Here is a 20,302-nt window from a genome sequence, read left to right as displayed (position 1 = left end):
AAACTCCAATGGTGCCCTCTCTTGACCAGGATCCAACATGAACTTCCTCATTTGGGATTAGTAACCAAGCCAGAACGTACTTTGCAGCCTTGCCCATCACCCTCCACTCTACACCCACAGCAGCACAGCCAGATCTGCTTCTTGTTGGTTCTCATCATGTCTAGTGCTCTCTTTCATCTGTACATATATAAATTTTTCCCTATTAAAACTTTAAAATCCAGGTCTCTCATCAGTCCAAGCCTCATTCCTATCCCTACTAGGAAAATCTGATGCTCTTGGATTTCCATTGTAAGGAATGTGAGGTGTTTGGTTTCCACAGAATATAAGGGGAGAGTGTTAGTTTACATTCCAAAGACTGGAGTCTCTGTACAGGTACGTGAGTGTAAGACCAAAAAATATGACCCTGAGCAATCATTCAGCTGAGTGAAGTCCCTTTATCCAACATTAAACTCCTTATCCATGTGGAGGCCAAAAACTAACTTCAACTAGTCAGGCTCAACCTAAGATCTGTGTCTTTTTCCTTTGCGCCTGCTCAATGAAGTTCAGACATATTTATTGACCAGGATGGAGAAAACATTATTAGAGAATTGTATGGGCTAATTAGATTGTAAATCCAACCAATGATTGGCCTGAAGGGAAGGAACAAGACTGTACATTGTTGTAATTCACTGCCTTTTCTCACTAGGAGAGATGGCCCTCCTTTACAGAGAAGTTAATAAAAGCTATTTTAATCACTTTGGACTAGGCATTTATAATTATGAGCCACTGATAGCATCCATGGACAACTGAGTCAACAGGAGAATAGCTAAGTTCCTGTTCATCAAAGTCCTGTGAGAGATAGAAAGTAAACTAATGAAACAGATAAGCCAAAAGGGATATTTCTTCTGTTAGTTGTATGCAAGGATAATGGGAAAGATCACTGAATTAGGGATAATGGAAAACTCCAATTTAACAGTACTTCCTCCTCTAATGTACTTGCGGACATATTGGTGTTTAGAAAGACTGGGTCTTTACTAGAGAAAGACAATATATGAAACTTTATCTGGACTTGAAGGCTATGGGGATTCATTTCCTGAGGCCAGTGTTGGGCAAATCTTTATCCTTGGTGCCTAAAAGCAAATAGAAAATCTTTTTTGCTATACCTATTATATGATTGGAAGAAGAGAGTCAAGAATATAAGGGTAAGAGAGGAACTATCCTGATCTTGCTTCTCTCTCTTTCTTCTTGCCCCATTATCTGGCCAGGAGATTCCTGAGGAAGAGAGGTGCAGGCATCAACAGCAGGACCAAGGCACAGGAATCATCAGAAATCTGGAGAGGAAAAAGGAAAGTTCTCCCTCTGAGACCTTTCCTAGTAATTCCTTGTCATCTTTTGATCTATTGAAGATTTCTCTGTAAGTGTAATCCTGTCTTTATACATTTAATTAAGCCCCTCTATCTGAACAGCTGGGAAACTAGTCAGTCTGGGAAATGGGGAGCAGCAGAAGGATATGCTGCTAGGTTCTAATGGTTTTTCCCCCTGGAGGCAGGAGCACCTCCAACCTTCAGACCCTTTTTAATATGATGCCATCAGGGTGTTAGAGTTTTATTTGGAGTTTCAGAAGCCCCTACAGTCCCAGGGTATGAAAGCTCTTGTTCCCAACCCTCCAGGCACAGGCTCCCCGATTTTCACCTATTTTCGATCTGCATTAATAGCCCCACTCTTTCCAAAACTTTTGTGCCTAAAGCACTTCAATTGTCAACTTAAAAAAGAGCCAGAAGGCCCAGCAATAATGATCCAAACAGCTGCAGCTAGTCTGTGCTGGTCAGTTCCCTGGTTTAGCAGTGGGGAACACCTGGTGCTATTTCTCTCAGCAGAACATTAGCTTGTCCTGAGCAGGGACAGTGCCATTGCCTTAGTATTTCCAGGACCAGGTCCAGTACTGAAAATTATTCTGGGTCAGAATCTCAAAACAGAAAGTGTGAAGCAAATGAAAATTGTGCTGTGGCACAGAAAAGCAAATAAGAGATAACTGCACTGCCTTCCCTCCTTTCCAGAGGTGAGTGACTATGGATGGGGAAGCACTGAATAGCAGCCAGTTGAACTTAGGTCTTAGGATGGTTCATTGTGCTGAAATAGTTTTTCTCTTCTTTATTTAATTTTAAAAATTGACTATGTGGGGGCACAGTAAATAGAACAAAAAATTATGTACAAGGGACAGTTGGTAGAAATTTCAAGATATAAATACCTGGAGGGGTGAATTTATGAATAATAAAAGGAGACCATTGCATACATAGACTTTAAACGAATGAGCAAGTGTCTGAGGCATTGAATTAAGTGGTTCAGCCCATGTCCACAGAGGTTATAGACGTCAAACCTCCATATATTTAAGGGAGATAATAAAGAAAGAGGAAAATGAAGGGTGGGTTGGGTGTGGTCAGAGAAGAAAGAACAAGTTTACCCCCAGTCTTCTCCAGAAGCCTCCTTTCTATAGCTCGCTGTGTTGAACCCAAAGAGTGAGATGGAGACCAAGCTATGAATTTTGGAAAGTAGAGTTTATTACCAATGAGTATGTGGGGTTACATCCACAAAGCACATAGCACTGAGTGTCCAGGGAACAAGGTTTTTATAGTATGGGGGGGGGTATTGTGAGCAAACAGGATACAGAAGCAAAGATGGCAGTTAGATGTGTAACGTGTTTCCCGTGACATAGGGAGTAGAGTGACGTTTACTATGTCACGGTTCCAGTTGCATCTGGGGAAGGGGGGGCAGTTTGGGTGGTTTTGAAGATACAGTGAAAAGGAGTAGGTTAACAAGAGCATTCTGAGTCTCAGACAAATCGATGGTCTATCTCGTGACCCCAGGGTCAAACATTTGGGTCCTGTCAGAATTTTCTCAGGCCCAAAGGCGCCTAGCTAAGTTCATATTGCTGAGGAGTTTCTCAGGGCCCAGAAAGGTGTTGAGGCCCCCTTTTATACAGGGATTACACAAATATTAATATTGTACTTCAACTGCCACATGATGACAAGAGAAAGGGGAAAAGGCAAAAATGAAAAAGAGGGGTTTTATAAAGGGCCTAGTCTGTGACAGGCACAGTGACAAACATGTTCCAAGTGCTATCTGATTTGATCTTCTCAAATATCCTGTGAGGTTGGAGCTACTATAGGTCTCATCTTACAGTTGAGGAACCTGGGGAGACATGTTAAATGATTCACACAATGAATGGGACTAACAAAAATTCCAAGAGACTTCATTTCTGGGTGATTGATCATTTATTAGCTATGGCTATAAAATAATAGAGAGTATAGAATGTTTTTATAAAAAGTCTTTGGACAAGGGAATGTGCCTTGATGAAGAGGGGGAGGGGGAGGGGGAGGGGGAGAGAATCTACTCTGATTGGTTAACAATCAATGAGGGGGGACAGCTAGGTGGCAGTGGATAGAGCACCGGCCCTGGAGTCAGGAGGACCTGGGTTCAAATCCAGTCTCAGACACTTAATAATTACCTAGCTGTGTGGCCTTGGAAAAGCCACTTAACCCCATTGCCTTGCAAAAACCCCCCCAAAAAAAAGTGACCTCCAGAGAAATAATAAGAACCTCATCAGTTGGACAGGAGCAGACGAGCTGATAGATTTGACTAGAGAATACAGACACACCCTACATGTCAACTCTAAAACTGCAAGAACCTTTAAAATATAGGGCTAGAATAAAGTGAGGGAAAATCTAGATTAAAATGTTTAAGTTTTGTTCTCGAAGATATTACTTCTAACTCTCAAGGTGGAAGCTCTCAGAAAATGACCACTCTTTGCACTGGAAAAGATTCAAGAAACAGAATAGGGGAAATTATTGACCTACTTGTAGCCTAAAACCATGATAGCGGCACAAGGTCTCGGCCCAAAAGTGCTCCTCAAAGACTATCACCCTTGTGCTATACTATCTGGTCTCTTGTTGTCTCTTCCTGGCAGGACGGCCTCCTAGCATTCTCATCATTGTCCTCCTACGTTTGGAATTAATAAGGGAGACATTCTTAGGAGTTTTTTTATTTCTTATTAACTGATCTGTGAAGACTGAGCAGTCATTAAATAAATCAGTCTTTTATCAGGATATATGGCTTTGAGAAATTATTGTGCTTTACATACTTTAGAACCTCTGGAGACCACCACTCCACTGGCAGAGGCAGAGCAAGAGGAGAGGGACATCCACTGGCTCTGAGAACCTGGGAACTTCAACAGCTCGATCCTGCCACCTGGCGTTGAAGGGCTCTCATCACATCGCCGATAAACTTGCCTTTGTAGACAGAACTTTGAAAACGACCTGCTCTCCGCCTGTCGACATGAGGAGGCTGCTTTTCCAAATGACAACATAGCAGACTCAGAGAGAAGCCGTGATTTGCCCACAGAGGACTAGATCGTGCCACATGCAAGATTTGAATCCTCCTGATCTCCAGCCCAGGATTCCATTCACTGCTTTTTGGAAAAGATCTGCCGAGAGCATTGTAACAAATTCCACCATCTGTGACAGCAGGGTCACACTAGGACTCAAATACCTTGAGGGAAAGCAGTAAAAATGGCTTATCAAGACCTGAATCAGAGTCAGTTTTCACAAAAGAGATCCATATTGGAGGAAACATGTTTGTGAGGTTCATCTCAAATTAAAAAATAGAAATAAGCCAAAAGTTTGGGGGGAGCATCCCTGCCAATTACTACCCAAAGGTGATTGAGAGAATATTGCCTCGTAGGTCTACTTTCACAGACATAATCTTTCAGGAAATTCTGCCCAAACATAGGAGACCCTTGATAAAAACAAAACAGAATGAGATATGAAGGCTCTTGCAGACAGCATCCTACATCAGACCACACCTTTCTAATTGTCTGAGTCATCCAGTTTAATTGTCTTAGGCTAAAAATTAAATAACAAAAAGGTAGTTTATCTATGAAATTTCATTCTTTAGGGTCTTACTGAACTCATGAATGGATGACATCATTAAAGACATAAATCCTTATACGAAATGTTTTATTTATTTATACAGAAAAGACAAAGAGACATAAAAATTTTGGTGACCAACCAATCAGGGTATTCATTAGTACATAAAGATGTCACCAATTTGACTTACAACCTATTCACAAGGTCTATTCTATTCTAAGAAAACCAATAAGGATTCAGTTAAAAGGAAGATTATTGGCTCCTATTCTGGGATAAGCAGACCAGTTCCTACTCACTCAGGATGGTCTTTATAGCTGATTGTCTATACAGCTATGAAAGACAAACTTGCAAGCTTGCATGTGTAATCAGGGGAAATAGACAGAGTCTGCTGTCAGATTTATATCTATAGAGACCCAAACCATGAGGAGGTCAGAGGTGAACATCCAGACTTACAAACCCTAATTAGGGATTGAGAAACCACCTTTTGATCCAAAATATGGAATAAAAGACAGTAAACTTAGACAACTAAAAGACCCCTCTGAATCACAGAATGTAAGGCAGAATGGCATCTCAAAGTATCTTCTTCAACCTAATCCTGATCAGGAATCCCCTATATAACACTTCCAACAAGAGGTCACCCAGTTCTAACTGTTAAGAATTTACTTTCCTTGATTCAAACTTAAATTTGTCTCTCTGAATCTATGTACCTCTTTTGTGTTTTTTAAATATTTCCCCTGATTTCTGTTCTATTAAGTGCTTCCACGTAAAATGCTGACATTTCAGATTAATGAAGGCATCTACTTTCATCACCCTCCCCTGCCTAAATATTTAGCCATTCTTCATCCTGCAATTATACAAGGTCTTTCCTCATCCTGGGGGGGGGGGGGGAGGTTATTCTCTGACCACATGCCAGTTTATCAATTTCCTTCTAAAATCAGGTATCCCAAAATTCAACACAATATTTCAGGAGAGATCTCCCAAGAGAACCATAATGTGATTTAATCCCCTCCTTGTTCCTGAAACAATACCTCTGTAATGTAGCCTCACATTACAACAGCTTTTTGGTGGGATCTCACACTATTGACTCAGAAGTGTTTTCTCCCAGATGAATTGATGTCTAGCCATGTCCCTATATCTTGAACTGGGGAAGTTGACTTCATGGACATGTGGCAAAAAATTACTAAAGATAAACTGAGATACAGCATTCTGAGCAAAATTAGTTTATTAATAGTGATATATGGAAGTATTAACAAAGTGACTCAGCCTGGCAACCTCAATAAGGTCAGTGACCCCTCAGAGGAAGGAGGAGACCTTCTTTATTGACACACAACAAATCAGGGGTCTTGGTAGGCATAGAAAATCATGATGGCTATACTAAGAAATATGGGCTGGCATTCAGATGAGACCAAAAACAGCCCTTTCTGACAATTAAGAAATGTTCATTGTTTTATCTTTTATCTGCATCTTGTAATCTTTGCTAGAGGATCAAAACTACTGGCTTGCTGTCTTCTTAGAAGAGATTAAAAACTCCCTTACTTGCACAAAAACAGGTGACATATCTTTTGGGGAAGAACCCAAGGTAAGTTGTAGGGCTAACAAATAGATACCCTGGAAGTATTCCAGTGGCTTCTGTCAACCACACCAGGACTAACCTCTAACCTATGGGTGACTGGAGCCAAGACAGAACAGACTTGAGACAAGAGAGTCAGGAAACAAGGAGAAGTTTAATTAATTTCAGAGTGAGAAAAAAGACACCTAGAGGTAGAAACCAATGTGATATGTTATTCAAAGAATTCCAACTGTTCCCAATTCTTTGTTTATTTTGGGACATGTAAATTCCTTCCCTCCAATCACTGATCATCTAAAAATAGTTGAATCTATAATCTAACTTGTTGAAAGGGTCTGTTTAACTAGGTTGGTTTCCTTAGGAGATGTTTGAGGTGGTTGTTGCTGTTCTTTTGTTCTCAAAGAGGACCAATGACAGCATGAGACTGATGACTTGCTTGTGAATTGGATTTGTGAGTTGTGTAAAGTCATCAGTCTCACTCTTTCATCCAGAGCCATCAGTCCAGTGACAAGACCAAAGAAGAGACAGCTGGTGATGACTCAGAATATAGTGGGTGACTCCAACCTTTCTAAATTAAGGTCTTTGCCAGTCCTCAGTTTGTCTGAGGCTTGCCCTGGGACCTATTACTGACCATTCAATGAAAATCAGTGATTTGGGTTTAAAGTCATAGTCAAGTAGCTCACTATTTTCCAGCACTATATTTTAAGAAATCATAAATTAAAACTGTGCAAGACAAAGAGTTAATTTTCCCATTTTTTAAAAAAATTAATGATGAAGTAAATAGGTTTTTTCTAATCTAATCCCAAACCCCAAGATATCTTACAAAAATATATGACTACAGTGCAACAATCAGGGACAATTTGGGGCTGTCTGTGATGGAGAATGCCATCTGTATCCAGAGAAAGAACCGTGGAGTTTGAACAAAGACCTTTAATTTAAAAAAAAAAATTATCTTATTATGTAATTTTGCTATCTCTTATATTTTATTTTTTTCCTTAAGGATATGATTTCTTGGGCCTCTAGGTGGTGCAGTGGATAGAGTACCAGCCCTGGAGTCAGGAGTACCTGGGTTCAAATCCAACCTCAGACACTTAATAATTACCTAGCTATGTGGCCTTGGGCGAGTCACTTAACCCCATTGCTTTGCAAAAAAAAAAAAACCTAAAAAAAAGGATATGATTTCTCTCACATCATTTTCAACTTAGATCAATGTATACCATGGAAACAATGTAAAAACTAACAGACTGCCTTCTTGGGGAGGGAGGGAGGGAGGGAGGGAAGCAAGATTGGGGGAAAAATTGTAAAATTCAAAATAAATAAAATCTTTCTTAAAAAATATGTGACTGGGGCATCTAGGTGGTGCAGTGGATAGAGCACAGGCCTTGGAGTCAGGAGTACCTGGGTTCAAATCCAACCTCAGACATTTAATAATTACCTAGCCGTGTGACCTTGGGCAAGCCACTTAACCCCATTGCCTTGAAAAATCTAAATATATATATATGTGACTAAAAAATTGTATTTCTCTGAAAGAGGAGAAAGAAGGGGGAAGAGGAATAGGAGGAGGAGGAGAAAGAATGGGGAGGAGGAAAAGAAGAAGAAAGAAAAAGTTGAGTCCCCAGTTAGTTGTTTGAAGGATATCAAAGACATCATGAATTGGTTTTAAGTGAGGCAAAGTTATAGGAGTCCAGTGACAAGACAAAAGATAAAACTTTTGATGGTAGTCCAGCATGTATGACATCAGGAATCTGTTGAATTAAATTTGTTCAACGTTTATGACATTGAAGAAAGCATGGGATTATGACTCTACCCTTTTTAAACTTATAACCTAAGAGAGTATATGAGATTGAAATATGTAGAAGTATTCATTCTCTCTCTCCAATGTAAAATTACTTATAAGAAATCTTGTTAGAATCCTAATCAAGGGTTCAAGTTTTTTTTTTCTATGTCCCGGACCAGTACTTAAGCAAAATAATGCCTAGGTTTTTGCCTTCATAATTTATGCATCATAGTAGAACTATTTTGGTTGCAGTTACCTCAAAAAGGAGATATTTATTCCATAAGGAATCTGGTAAGGGTGGCTAGGTGGCGCAGTGGATAAAGCACTGGCCCTGGAATCAGGAGTACCTGGGTTCAAATCCGGTCTCAGACATTTAATAATTACCTAGCTGTGTGGCCTTGGGCAAGTCACTTAACCCATTAGCCTTGCAAAAACCTAAAAAAAGAAAAGAAAAAAAAGGAATTTGGTGACCATAAGGGAACAATCTTAACATTATTATAATCATACTACTCTTTCCTTTCCATAGCAAATTTCTAAAAACCAGGATACGTATAAACATTTTTTTAAGATTATGAATCTTGTTGCAATACCCATATATCTCTGAGTTACTGTCATAGGATAATAAGATACAAGTATGAAAAATCTTTCAAATCTGGCCTCAAATACTTAGAAGATGTATATCCCTGGGCAAGTCATTTAACCCCCTATTTCCTTCAGTTCTTCATTTGTAAAATGGGGGCACACTAGAGAAGGAAAAGCAAACCACTTCTGTATCTTTATCAAGAAAAGATCATGGACAAGTCCATGGGGTAACAAAGAGTTACAACTGAATGACAAAGAAGAAACCGATTACCCTCAGCTTCTTTGTTTTCACTGTTTCCTAGGTCCGGAGCCTGCCTGGGAAAAAAGGTCTCTAGAAATTAAATTATTATTATTAAATTCATTTCATATATATACATATATATAATTAATCAAAATCATAATTCTTGACAAGCTATAAGCACTAAAAGATTTGTACTGGGGTTTTTTTTTGTTTAGGTTTTTGCAAGGTAAATGGGGTTAAGTGGCTTGCCCAAGGCCACACAGCTAGGGAATTAAATGTCTGAGACCGGATTTGAACCCAGGTACTCCTGACTCCAGGGCCAGTGCTCTATCCACTGCGCCACCTAGCTGTCCCAGATTTGTACTGGTTTTAATCACATGAACTAATTAATGAATGAAAAAAAAGTAAGAGATTGTGTCATGTCTTACTAATTTGTGTTGTGTTATCTTTAGCAGGCTTTAACAGTATTACCTAGGGAACTTCTTCAAGTGACTTGGAACCAAGAAAGTGGATCTAGGAGAAGAAATGCCTGTCCAGAATTGCCTTGGGAATAAGGCCTATTCCAGAATCTCCAAGGGAAAAATGTTTCCAAGGGCCAGACATCTCACAGGACAGCTAAATGATCGAGTTGGAATATGCTGCCTAAATGACTAATTGGATTGGGTTACCAAGAACCAGATAGATCAAGGAGACCTCATATTATCTAACATTGATGATCATTCTTGTATTGATCTTGCTTGAAAGTTTCCTGGTGTTTATATTTGCTTCCAGGGGTATGTGTCCACATTTTCATATGGTCAGGTGCATTTATAAGTGAGTGATCAAGGAGGGGTGTTGCAGACCTCTCTGATCAAAACTACAAAAATGGTGGTGGGAATTTTTTTTAATTTTTTTTGTTCTTTTCTATTAGTTTTTATTATTCTAGCCTCAGGGTCATTCCTTCTGCAGCTTTTTATTAACTGTGTTCTATTATATTAATTTTACCTTATTAAAACATGATTCATGAAATAATAATGTAAAGTTAAGAAGACTATTAGACATTCCCCTGATTGAAGCCAAAGGGGAGCCAAGGTGAAGTAACTTACTTAAAGAAGAATCCCACATGTCCCCAACTTCTTCATTAGCATGGTGACATTAAAGCCCTTCCCCCTCAATTAGCCCATTTAGGACCCCTCTAAATCTAACTAAATCTATAACCTGACTTAATTTACCTTTAATTAGGGTTGTTTCTTTCAGGAATACATGAAATCAGGAGCCTGCTTGACTAAATTTCTTTAACTTTTCTGACACTGAAGGAAACATGAGTATGGATCTGCTTTTTTTTTACTTTTACAGTCTGAGGATGAGGAGACTACAATGTGTAAAATAATTTGCTCCCTGCCTCTTAATCTAATTTTATGCATAAGAAGACTGAGAATCCTTATCAGGCTTCAGGTTTCTTTTTCCTACCTCCAGAACCTGTGTGCAAGCATAATAACACCTAGGCTTTGAACTTCTATAATTTATGCATTGACAGTAGTTAAATGAGTTCACCATGTCGAAGCCTTTACCCGCCATGACTTCATGCTGGAGAGGGACCAATTCCTCCTTTCCTTCTAAACATTTTTGGTGCTATTTTGAAGCTCCTAAGACATTTTCCCATGGAGTACTACAGAGATAAGCTACTTGTTTAATCTGAGAACTGAGGGTTGGAGACTGGCTTCATCATGGAGGACCCTGGGCCAGTCACTTGCCTTCTTCAGGCCTAAGGAGCCTTCAGGAAAATGAGGAGACGGAGACGGTAATAAATAATCTCCAAGGTGCAGTCTAGCTGGTCCATAGCCTCACTATTTTTAAATCACAGAATCAGAGCTGAAAGAGACCTTTGAAAGAGAAAGCCTTTCTCCGGTAGTCATCCATCATTTGCCAGAAAAGCTTCCCTGGAAAGGGAACGCCGCCCCCACTCCCGGCCGGCCCAGATAGCTCAGTCCACACGGAGATACTCTCAATAGCGAGTTTTGCCTCACAACGCCCCTCACTGCCCCCAGCTCTTTCGTCTGAGGCCCAAAGGAGTTACTCTAATTGTCTTCCATCACATGATTGAAGACTTCTATCAAGCCCGCCCTCCAAGAGAAGGGGAGGGGGGTCCGCTGGGAGGGGAGGGGGGGCAGATAGCAGGTGTTAGAGGCAGTGAGTGCCGGCAACGTGCTAGCAGAGCCTCTGGGGTGCAGTGGGTGCTTAAAAAAGACTGGCTGAGCGGGGGGGGGGGGGACAGCAGGGCCGCTGTGCCCCACTCCCAGAATCTCTAGCAGCTGCACAAAACCAAAGTGAGAGGAGGAGGCGGGAAGGAAGGGAAGGGGACGAGCTCTCAGGACCAAGGTCAGCTCCCACCTCTTGCCCAGAGCCCCCACGCTGGATGTGTGGAGGAATTTGTTGCGATCCCCTGGCTTCCGGCCAGATTCCATCGGGAACCCTCAGTGCGCTGAAGTGAACTGGTGGGGGGGGGGGGGGTCCAGGACTGGGGGGGGGAAGGGGAGAATCCTGAGGATTCTTTGGAAAGGATGATTGTCGGGAGCCTAAGGCCAGGACAAACCTGGGCTCGCCTTTGGGGACGCTTGAGCTGTGTGAGGCTGCCTCAGTGTCCTCACCTGGGAACGTGCGACCTGCCGGTCCGATTCCCCATCCCCATCATGGGAGCGTGGTGAGGAACAGGAGGTACCCGGAGCTCAGAGAGTGGGTCGGTCCAAAGGCAGGAGGGCCTGTCAGACTCTGGGGTGCAGACCCCCAGGCAGACCTCCCTGCCACTTCTGGGCCCCTCGGGAGCCAGCTGGAAGAAACAGCAGATGGTTCTGGAAAGGCGGCGGCGGCGCGGGCCCCAGTCCTGGGGCTGCAAGGGGAGGGGCGCCCCAGGGGCGGAGGGAGAGGCGGAGGCAGCCCTGGAGCCCGTGACCGTGAACCCGCACCACGTGACGGCCCCCTGCCCCTCTCCCCATCCGCCTGCAAGCCGCCGGCCGGGAGCCGCCCTCGTCGCGCCGCCGCAGCTCCCCCAGGTGAGGTTCAGAGCCCCCTGCACCCAGCCAGGGGCGGAGGAGAGCAAGGGCCTGAGCCCCCCGTGGTGGGGGGCGGGACGTGGAGGGGCCACCCCAGAGCTTTCTGGCTCCTGTCTACTGGGAAAAGTGTATGGGAGGAAGGCACTGGGCATAGGGCCTCCGAGAAAAGAAGCTGGGGGGGGGGGGTGTTGGGGGGGAGTGTGGGGGGGGAGTGTTGGGGGGGAGTGGGGGGGGAGTGGGGGGGGAGTATGGGGGGAGTGTGGGGGGAGTGTTGCGGGGGGAGTGTTGGGGGGAGTGTGGGGGGGGAGTGTGAGGGGGAGTGTTGGTGGGGAGGAGTGTTGGGGGGAGTGTGGGGGGGAGTGTTGGGGGGGGGAGTGTTGGGGGGGAGTGTTGGTGGGGGGGAGTGTGGGGGGAGTGTTGGGGGGAGTGGGGGGGGGAGTGTGGGGGGGGAGTGTGGGGGGGGAGTGTTGGGGGGAGTGTTGGGGGGAGTGGGGGGGAGTGGGGGGGAGTGGGGGGGAGTGTTGGTGGGGGGGAGTGTTAGGGGGGAGTGTGGGGGGGAGTGTTGGGGGGGGAGTGTTGCTGGGGTCCCCTCCTGGACCCCCAGACCTAGCCACAGCTCCAATCTAAACAGCCTTGAGACGGTTTTCTGCTTGGCTTGGCCACGGTTCCCTCCTCATTGAGCATCTGTTGTTCCTGAATTGGACTTCGGTCTATTCCCATCTCTCATGCTGCAACATGAGCTCACTTCCTTGAGTTCTGGGCTCTGGACCGATGATCAACTGTTCCCCATGGGCCCTCTAAATGGCTATTAGGCAGACATCCTCTTCCCCCCTGACCTTCCCATTGCCCTGAAGGGCACTAATGAAATCACCCCCACTCCCCTTAGACCACCAAGGAAGGTGGAAGAAATCATTTTTTCCCCTGGACTAACTTTGGGAAAGCTGAGGCCCCTGGGTTCTCCCTCCTGATTTCCTACTACAGGTGGATGGAGCCCAAGACAGAGCTGGGTGCTGCCCGAAGCCACTGGGCTGACAGAAGAGGCTCTCTAGGATCCTTGACTGCCCAAGGGGTAGGCAAGTTCTTTTCCTCCATGCATATGACACAGAGCTCCCCTAGACGCAAGTCCTGTCCTCTCTGGACACCTATTTGGTTTTCTTCTCTCCTCAACCATTTCCCAACCCCCAAGACTCCCTGACTAGACCATTTTTGCTCCACAATGTTGGGTCCTTCCTGGGGCTTAGGCTGTTAAGCTGATGGTGCAGCCCAGGGAACCTCTGGGGAGGTGGAGAACTGTTGTGGGAGCCAATGCACCCTGCCCTGGGGCAGGGACAAGGCAAGGGTGAGCATCTCAATTTCCTTCTTTAGTCTATCTCCTTTTCCCTTATCTTTTTCCTAGTTCCTCATCTCTTCCTTAATGTCTCCCATGGTCACTTATACTTCCAGGGATGGGGTGGGAAGGGGAGGGGTGATTGTTGGTACCTTAGTCCTGCAATTCCAACCTCACTTCCTAAGTGGGGGGGGGGGGGGGCAAGTACCAGGTAGGAAGTCACAAGGTATGAGAGGTTTGGACAGAGAGAAAAGGGAGGGAGAATCTTTGGGAGATATCAAGCACCAATTGGGTTGGGGAAATAGAGTAAAAGGCCTTCATGTGGATTGTGTCTTAGATATTATCTAATCTAACCTCGTTTATTTTATCGAGGGGCAGCCTAAAACCCTATAAAGGATATGTGTTTTACCAACATTCATATTGGCTATAAAAAGTAACAGGATTTGAATCCAGGTTCCCTGAAATAAGAAATTCTTAAAAATTAAGGGTATCTGAAAGTAGAATAAGCCTCCTTTGGAGGTGGTGTAGCGCATACACTGGAGACCTTCAAAAATCCAGGATGGAGGGAGGGGTGAGAAAGGAGAGAAAGGAGGAGGGAGGGAGGGAGGGTCCTCACCAGCTACAATTCACCCTAAGTCAGATCTCCCATAGGTTGGCACTGAAGGCACAAAGATGTTGGTTTCATGATCCCTAATCTGTCAGAGAACACATTCTCCTGGTTTGTGGCACTCAGGTCCATGCTCAGGAATTCATTTGATTTCTGCCCAGAGCACATAGGTTGGTCCACAGGGTCTCTGAGGTCCCTTCCACCTCAGACCTCATGGAATTTGATGATGCCAGATCCAGGTTTTTCTACTTGGCTACTTAGGGGGTCAGCTGGAGTAGAACTTCCTCAAGGTACATTCTGAAGTCATTGATGGGGTTCTGCAAGATGGAGTGAATAGATGGCTCAGAAAGCGAAAGATTAGCCCTGAGGACCAGGACCTGGGTGGCAGTCCCTTGAGCAAAGTCCAGAGGAACTGGGAAGAAAGGGTAGCAAGAGAACTTAGGAAGAAGTTCCTGAAAAAATGGAGCTTAAGTTTTCTTTGGTAACAAGATGGCCCGGGGGAGAGAGGAGAAGAGGGATTAAAACTACTTCTAAGTTTACTTGTTTAATAAACATTTTCCCCTCCCTCATAAGGTCCTAACTATGCAAGGGCACATCTAGGATCTAATCTGCAGCCTTTCTGAACTTCAGAAAAGTCAAAGGGGGCAGACTAGGACTATGGGCAGGGTAAAGGTGAAGAAAACTTTTGGTTGCCCAAGCATGCCACTACCCTCCTTTCAGTTCCCAGGTCACTGCCACTTCAGAGAAGTCCAGTGATTCTTGATGATAGCCAGGATATGAGCAAACCCTGAAAGTCAAGCAAGAAAAGCCTCCTTCCTTTCTACCCCAAAAAGAGCACACCCCCATCTACCCAGAGAAAACTCAACAGGAAATTGAAAAGGAGAGAAAAGGATGCAATGGTTCAAATATCTCTTTCAGAGGGGTGCCCCTTCCTAACCCACTAAGGAGCACCAAACAATAATTGCCTAGCTTTTCTCTAAAAGCTACTTCCCAATTGGCTCTAAAGTGAAATTCTCATTTCCCAATGATTCCAAATTTTAATTGCAGCCTGCATCCTAGAAAAGCAGAATGCATCCCTCTTTGAGCAATGGTGCCCCAGAGTCTCCACTCAGTTCCAAGCTGAGAGAAGCTTCTCTGAGCTGCTCATTAAAAGCCCTTTCAGTTTTTCCATGCATTAACTCTCAAGTAGGCTGAGACTTTCCAGCCTTCTGCAATTAGATATTTTGCCTGGTGACGGGCTTTTGTCCCCTGCTGCCTTGGAAAGTGAAGGGGCTGGTCATTCCAGGCGATTACATCATTGATGGAATGTTGAATCATTCCATGGGGGAAAAGGCTTCTTGAACCACAACCCTGACCTCCACATGTCTTATCTCCCCTGGATGTCACGGAGGGTTTGAGTCCAAGACTGGGGAGGAACTCATGGAAAGAGTCCACCCTGGCCACACCCAGAATTCCTGATGCATCTCCATGGTGACCTTGTGTTCACAGGACACAAGACATTGGGTGGCAGCAGAGTCCCACAGAGGATTCCCGAGCCTGGATACAGGTGTTGGAAAACAGGGTCCCATAGTCTCAGCCTGGAATCGTGGTGATGGTAACTGGACCCAGGCCATGAGTCATCCCATCATGAGTAGGAGCAAGGATGAAGGGTTTGTCTTCAGCATTATCATCCTCACTCTGACAGAGCTGGTGGGGCTGGTGGGGCTGGTCGGGAACGGCATCATCCTGGGGCTCCTAAGCAGCCGGATCCATCGGAACAACTTCTCCATCTACTTCCTCGACTTGGCCAGCGCCGACTTCCTCTTTCTTTGCTGCCACTTGGTGATCGTCATTCCCGAAACCCTTCAGCAACACTTTAGCTTTCCCCATTATGTCTACGACAGCCTCCTGGCCCTGAGGTTCTTCTTCTACACAGTGGGCCTGAGCCTCCTGGGGGCCATCAGCATGGAGCAGTGTGCTGCCACTCTCTGGCCTTCATGCTACCACCGTCACCGGCCCCCCCACACATCAGCCATCGTGTGTGCCCTGCTTTGGGCCCTCTGCCTTCTGCTGCACTTCCTGTCTTATGGGACCTGTGGAGAACTGTCTGGGGGCAATGCAGGGATAGTGTGCAGCCAGATTGGCTTGGCCCGGGTGGCCTTGCTCTGCTTCCTCTTAGTCATGATGTGTGTATCCAGTCTGGTCCTGCTCCTCAGGGTGGAGTGTGGCTCCCAGCGCCGCTGGCCCCAGCAATTCTACCTGATTACGCTGTTCTCTGTCCTCACCTTCCTCTTCTGTGGCCTCCCGTTTGGCATCTACAGGCTCTCCCTAAATTGGATGAAGATCCCTCCCCACTACTATTGCCTCAGTATTCTGATGGCCTGTGTGAATAGCTCAGCCAAACCACCCATCTACTTATGTGTGGGCAAGCTCAGGCGGCTCAGATTCCGGGAGCCCTTCAAGGCTGTTCTCCTGAGGGCCCTGGGGGACGAGGAAGAGCTGGGTGAGGGAGGAGAGATACTGGACACAGGACCCGTAGAGGTGTAGGCTTCTGCCCCTGGGTGCCCCTCAGGATGCCTCTTCATTTCCTTCAGTCTAGATCTAGCTGTAGCCACTCCCCTGCCCCTGCCAATGAGACAGGATGCTGCCCTCTCTTGGGATCACCCCAGGATTCCTGGGGACAGCCGAGGCCTGGACTGACTTGTTGCAGTATGAGCCTCCCGCCCTGGACTAGAGAGAGGGAAGGTGAGGCTTCCCATTCCCTGTCATGGAAATCCCAATTCGTTCTTCCCTAGGACTAGGTGCCTGAAAGCAGAGGCTTGAAATGGAGAGACTGCTGAAGGCAATAACTGAACTGAGGACCTAGTTAACAGGAATCCCTGTCCTCAGATAGCTGCACCCCAGGAGCACTCCTTTTTCCAGGAGCCCCAAGGTCTCCATCCCCTCCCCATCATCCCTGCCATGAAGCAGTGTCCGGGATATCTCACTTCATGGGTCCTAATAGTCAGAAGGCCAGTGTCTCTCCCCACAATCTTTCCAGTTCCCCAAGGCTGAGAAGCTGTGTTGTTCCTTTTCTCTTAGGCAAACTCACAGGTGCTCCCTGTATTCCTCTCCCACCCCCACATCAAAGTGGCACAGCCCAGGGATCAGTAAATGAGATTTTTCTATTATGGGTTCATGATCCTGGCCTCTCACCGAGGACCAAAACACTGACCACAAAATTTTAATGGATCATTAAGAAATCTTACCGCCAAAAGGGGAAAGGGAGCAATGTCATCCAAATGATGAGAACTGACAGGATGAATCCCTCATAGGGTAGGTCCCAGATCCTCTGTGAGAGCCCATCTAAAGTTCAAAGATTCAGAGGTGAAGGAAGACTTGAGATGGCAGCCACCTTCTACCAGAGGTTCCCCATCTCTCACCCAGAGACCTCTGCTCTCCACTTCTCACTCACACAGCTGACCAGCCTGGGTTTCAGGATTCGGTGGGAAGGGGCAGTCTCTTTGGACAGCCCCTTCTGTTGGCTCTCCTGGCTGGGATCTCCTCTCGTCAAGGTCAGACTTGATGGAGATCAGAGATTTAGAGTTTGCAGGGGCTTGGGAGGTCACCTAACCTTAGAGGAACCTGAGACTCCAAAAGGCTGCCAAGAGGCAACAAGCATCATTCTGGTAAGAGCTTACTATGAATTAAGCACTTAGGTGACCCCCCACACACTCTTACTACTCACTAAGTAGTCAGAAGCACTAACCATGTTTCTCTGACTCTTCCCACAATGCTCTGGAAGAGGGAGGGGGGTTGGAGGAAAAGACAAGTTCTTTCCCTGGACAACCCTTGGAATACATGAAAACCACCAGGAACAGGGGCATGGTGGGAGTAGTGGAAGGAAAAAATAGGTTACAAGCCATTACGGGTCTCAGTCCCCAGAAGGATGCAAACCAGTACGGGCCTGAGTTCAACATTCCCTCTACACATCAACCATTTTTCTATCTCTTTTGCCACAGGCAAAGGCAAGGAATCGACTGGTAAGATCTGTGGTCCTACACGCAGCATGGAAATTTCCATCATGGGACATTAAAATTTCCAGAAAATGCAAGTAGAAAGAGATAGGACCCTAGAGCACAGGTGACCTGTGGGCATAGAGGTCCATGAGTCTCAGACCAAAGAAATTCAACATGGTTTTAGATTATCATGGTTCTTTTGTCCATGTCATTGATAAAAGTATTAAATGTCACAGGGTCAACCAGATCCTGAGACACTCCACTGGAGATCAACATCCATAGGAAAATGCTGCCATTCATGACCTCTGGAGTCTGGTCATTCAAGCACAATCCCCCGACTGTGTAATGCCTCACCCATAACTCTTCAGCATTCCTATAAGAACAGCATGAGAGATTTTGTCCAGTGCTTTGCTGAAACCTGGGTTATACCCATCTGCAGCATTGCCGTGAATTATCTGTCTAGTTATCCTCAAAAATAGATGATCTGGGCACGATTGATGCTTTATTAAGCCCTGAAGGCTTCTGGCAATTTCTACTCCTTTCCTAGCTGTTCCCTGACACTCTTCTTAAGTATCCTTCTAGAATATTGCTGGGACTATCATTTGTGCTTAAAGCTTTGGATAAGCAGGATCCATTCTCTCCCCACCTTTGGAAATGTGTTTGTCCTTGCCTAGCCTTGAAGAACCTGCCCTGGTAGCTGTCACGGCCCCTCTCTGTCTCTTCTCCAGATTTACCTCCCTAAGTTCTCTCCTCAGATTCATAGGCCATCATCTCTAGAATCGTCCTCCTCCTCCACCTGCTCTGTAACTTATCCAGGCTCTCCTGAAAATGGGGTCCCAGAGGGGATCCCAATCCACCAGATATGGTCTGACAAGGCCAGAAAGATGGCTCCCAGGAACATCATCACCGCCCTCCAAGCATTTTAGAAAATATTTCAATTTGCAGTTTCCAAAAAAAAATCACTGAAATTTTTAGGTATATTATAAATGCAAGCCTTGTGAGCTGGCTAATGGTTCCATCATTACTTCATTGTTAGTGGGAAGAAAGTGGCAAAAATTGGCTCCCTTTCCTATGTCTCTGTAACCACTGTTTTTGTCCCAGAGCTTTTACTTCTATGATCTCATTTGAAGCCACTGCCTTCCCTGGGACAAAACGAGAGAGGGTGGGAGACCCAGGGGGTAGATTGGGGTCACAGGCTGAGGTTACTGAATGTTCCCGACAAGCAGATGCTGCTTGTTTATTTATTAAAGAGAATTGAACCATTCTCCTGTGTGTACCTATAGGATCCCCGTAGGTTGAAAACCTGGCTTGTGGATTCATTAAGCTATAAAAGCTATCATAGTATGGATCCCACTGAGTAGGGGAAATCATGATGTGGGTTTCTTAGCAAAAGTCTCTGCTAGTAAGTTCATAATCTGAGTTCCCAGAAAAAGTTTCTATCGGTGAAGGTCATAATAAAATAACAAAGAGTTCCTCTTAAAGAATTGTAAAGCAAGATTAATAGAAGCCAAAGGAAAGTGTGATGACCAGGGCACAACCAGGGTGTGACCAGCCTGCCAAGACTCCAGCCACAGTAGAACTGATATGGCCCCCAGGGGTCTAGGAAACCCCCAAATATCAGCCAATCTGCCCTGCCACACTTTGCAGCTCTTCCTGGTTTTGTCTCTTCTGTAATTAACAGAAATTTGGGGGTGTTCGTGCAGGGATCCATGATCGTCCTCTCACAGCTACCCCAAAATGCCTCTCATTTTGATTATTAAACTACTTGTATATTGTCCATCTGAAACTCCCAGCTCATTTCTTCAATATAAACATATTAAACTGAATTCTTAATGTGATTGAGCCTTGAATCTTCCATCACTGGAGCTTTCTAGGTAAAACAGTGCCCCACCCCCTGGAGTCTGGGTAACAGCTCCCACTCTGCTCCGACACTGTCAGGCCTCTGACACTTACCTGTGCCCTCCACACACTAAAACAAGACATTTCCTATCACTGACAATGGCCTCTGTTCCTCCCAGGACAGAAGATACCCATGACCTCCCCGTGTTTGGGGAGAATGGTGCTGCTGCCCCATCCAGTACCCACCAAGAGCTCATAATATCTGAGAGATTCATGGTGATACCAACATAAACATGAATCTATGTATATGCATTTGAGTAAACATGTAGGTCTATACAAATCTATACTGAATATAACCCCAAACATTAAGAAATAGACCTATGGTCCAATGGAGAAGCAGCACCAACCCAAGGGAGCTGAGAGTGTTGTTTTTGGTGGGTCCATGCCAGGGATGA

The 20,302-nt window shown here is 45.2% G+C and overlaps 1 protein-coding gene across 1 annotated transcript; it reads left to right on the top strand.

The window, feature by feature from the left end:
• Positions 1 to 15,568: 15,568 nt before the first annotated feature.
• Positions 15,569 to 18,959, top strand: MRGPRE (MAS related GPR family member E). Its single transcript, XM_074227607.1, has one exon. It carries the CDS (start codon positions 15,643 to 15,645, stop codon positions 16,555 to 16,557), a length of 915 nt encoding a protein of 304 aa, XP_074083708.1. The 5' UTR covers positions 15,569 to 15,642; the 3' UTR covers positions 16,558 to 18,959.
• The last annotated feature ends 1,343 nt before the right edge of the window (positions 18,960 to 20,302 follow it).

The sequence above is a fragment of the Macrotis lagotis genome, chromosome 3 (assembly GCF_037893015.1).
Source record: "Macrotis lagotis isolate mMagLag1 chromosome 3, bilby.v1.9.chrom.fasta, whole genome shotgun sequence".
NCBI lineage: Eukaryota > Metazoa > Chordata > Mammalia > Peramelemorphia > Peramelidae > Macrotis > Macrotis lagotis.
The sequence above is the reverse complement of the archived record's forward strand: the minus strand, read 5'-3'. Positions and strand labels throughout refer to the sequence as shown.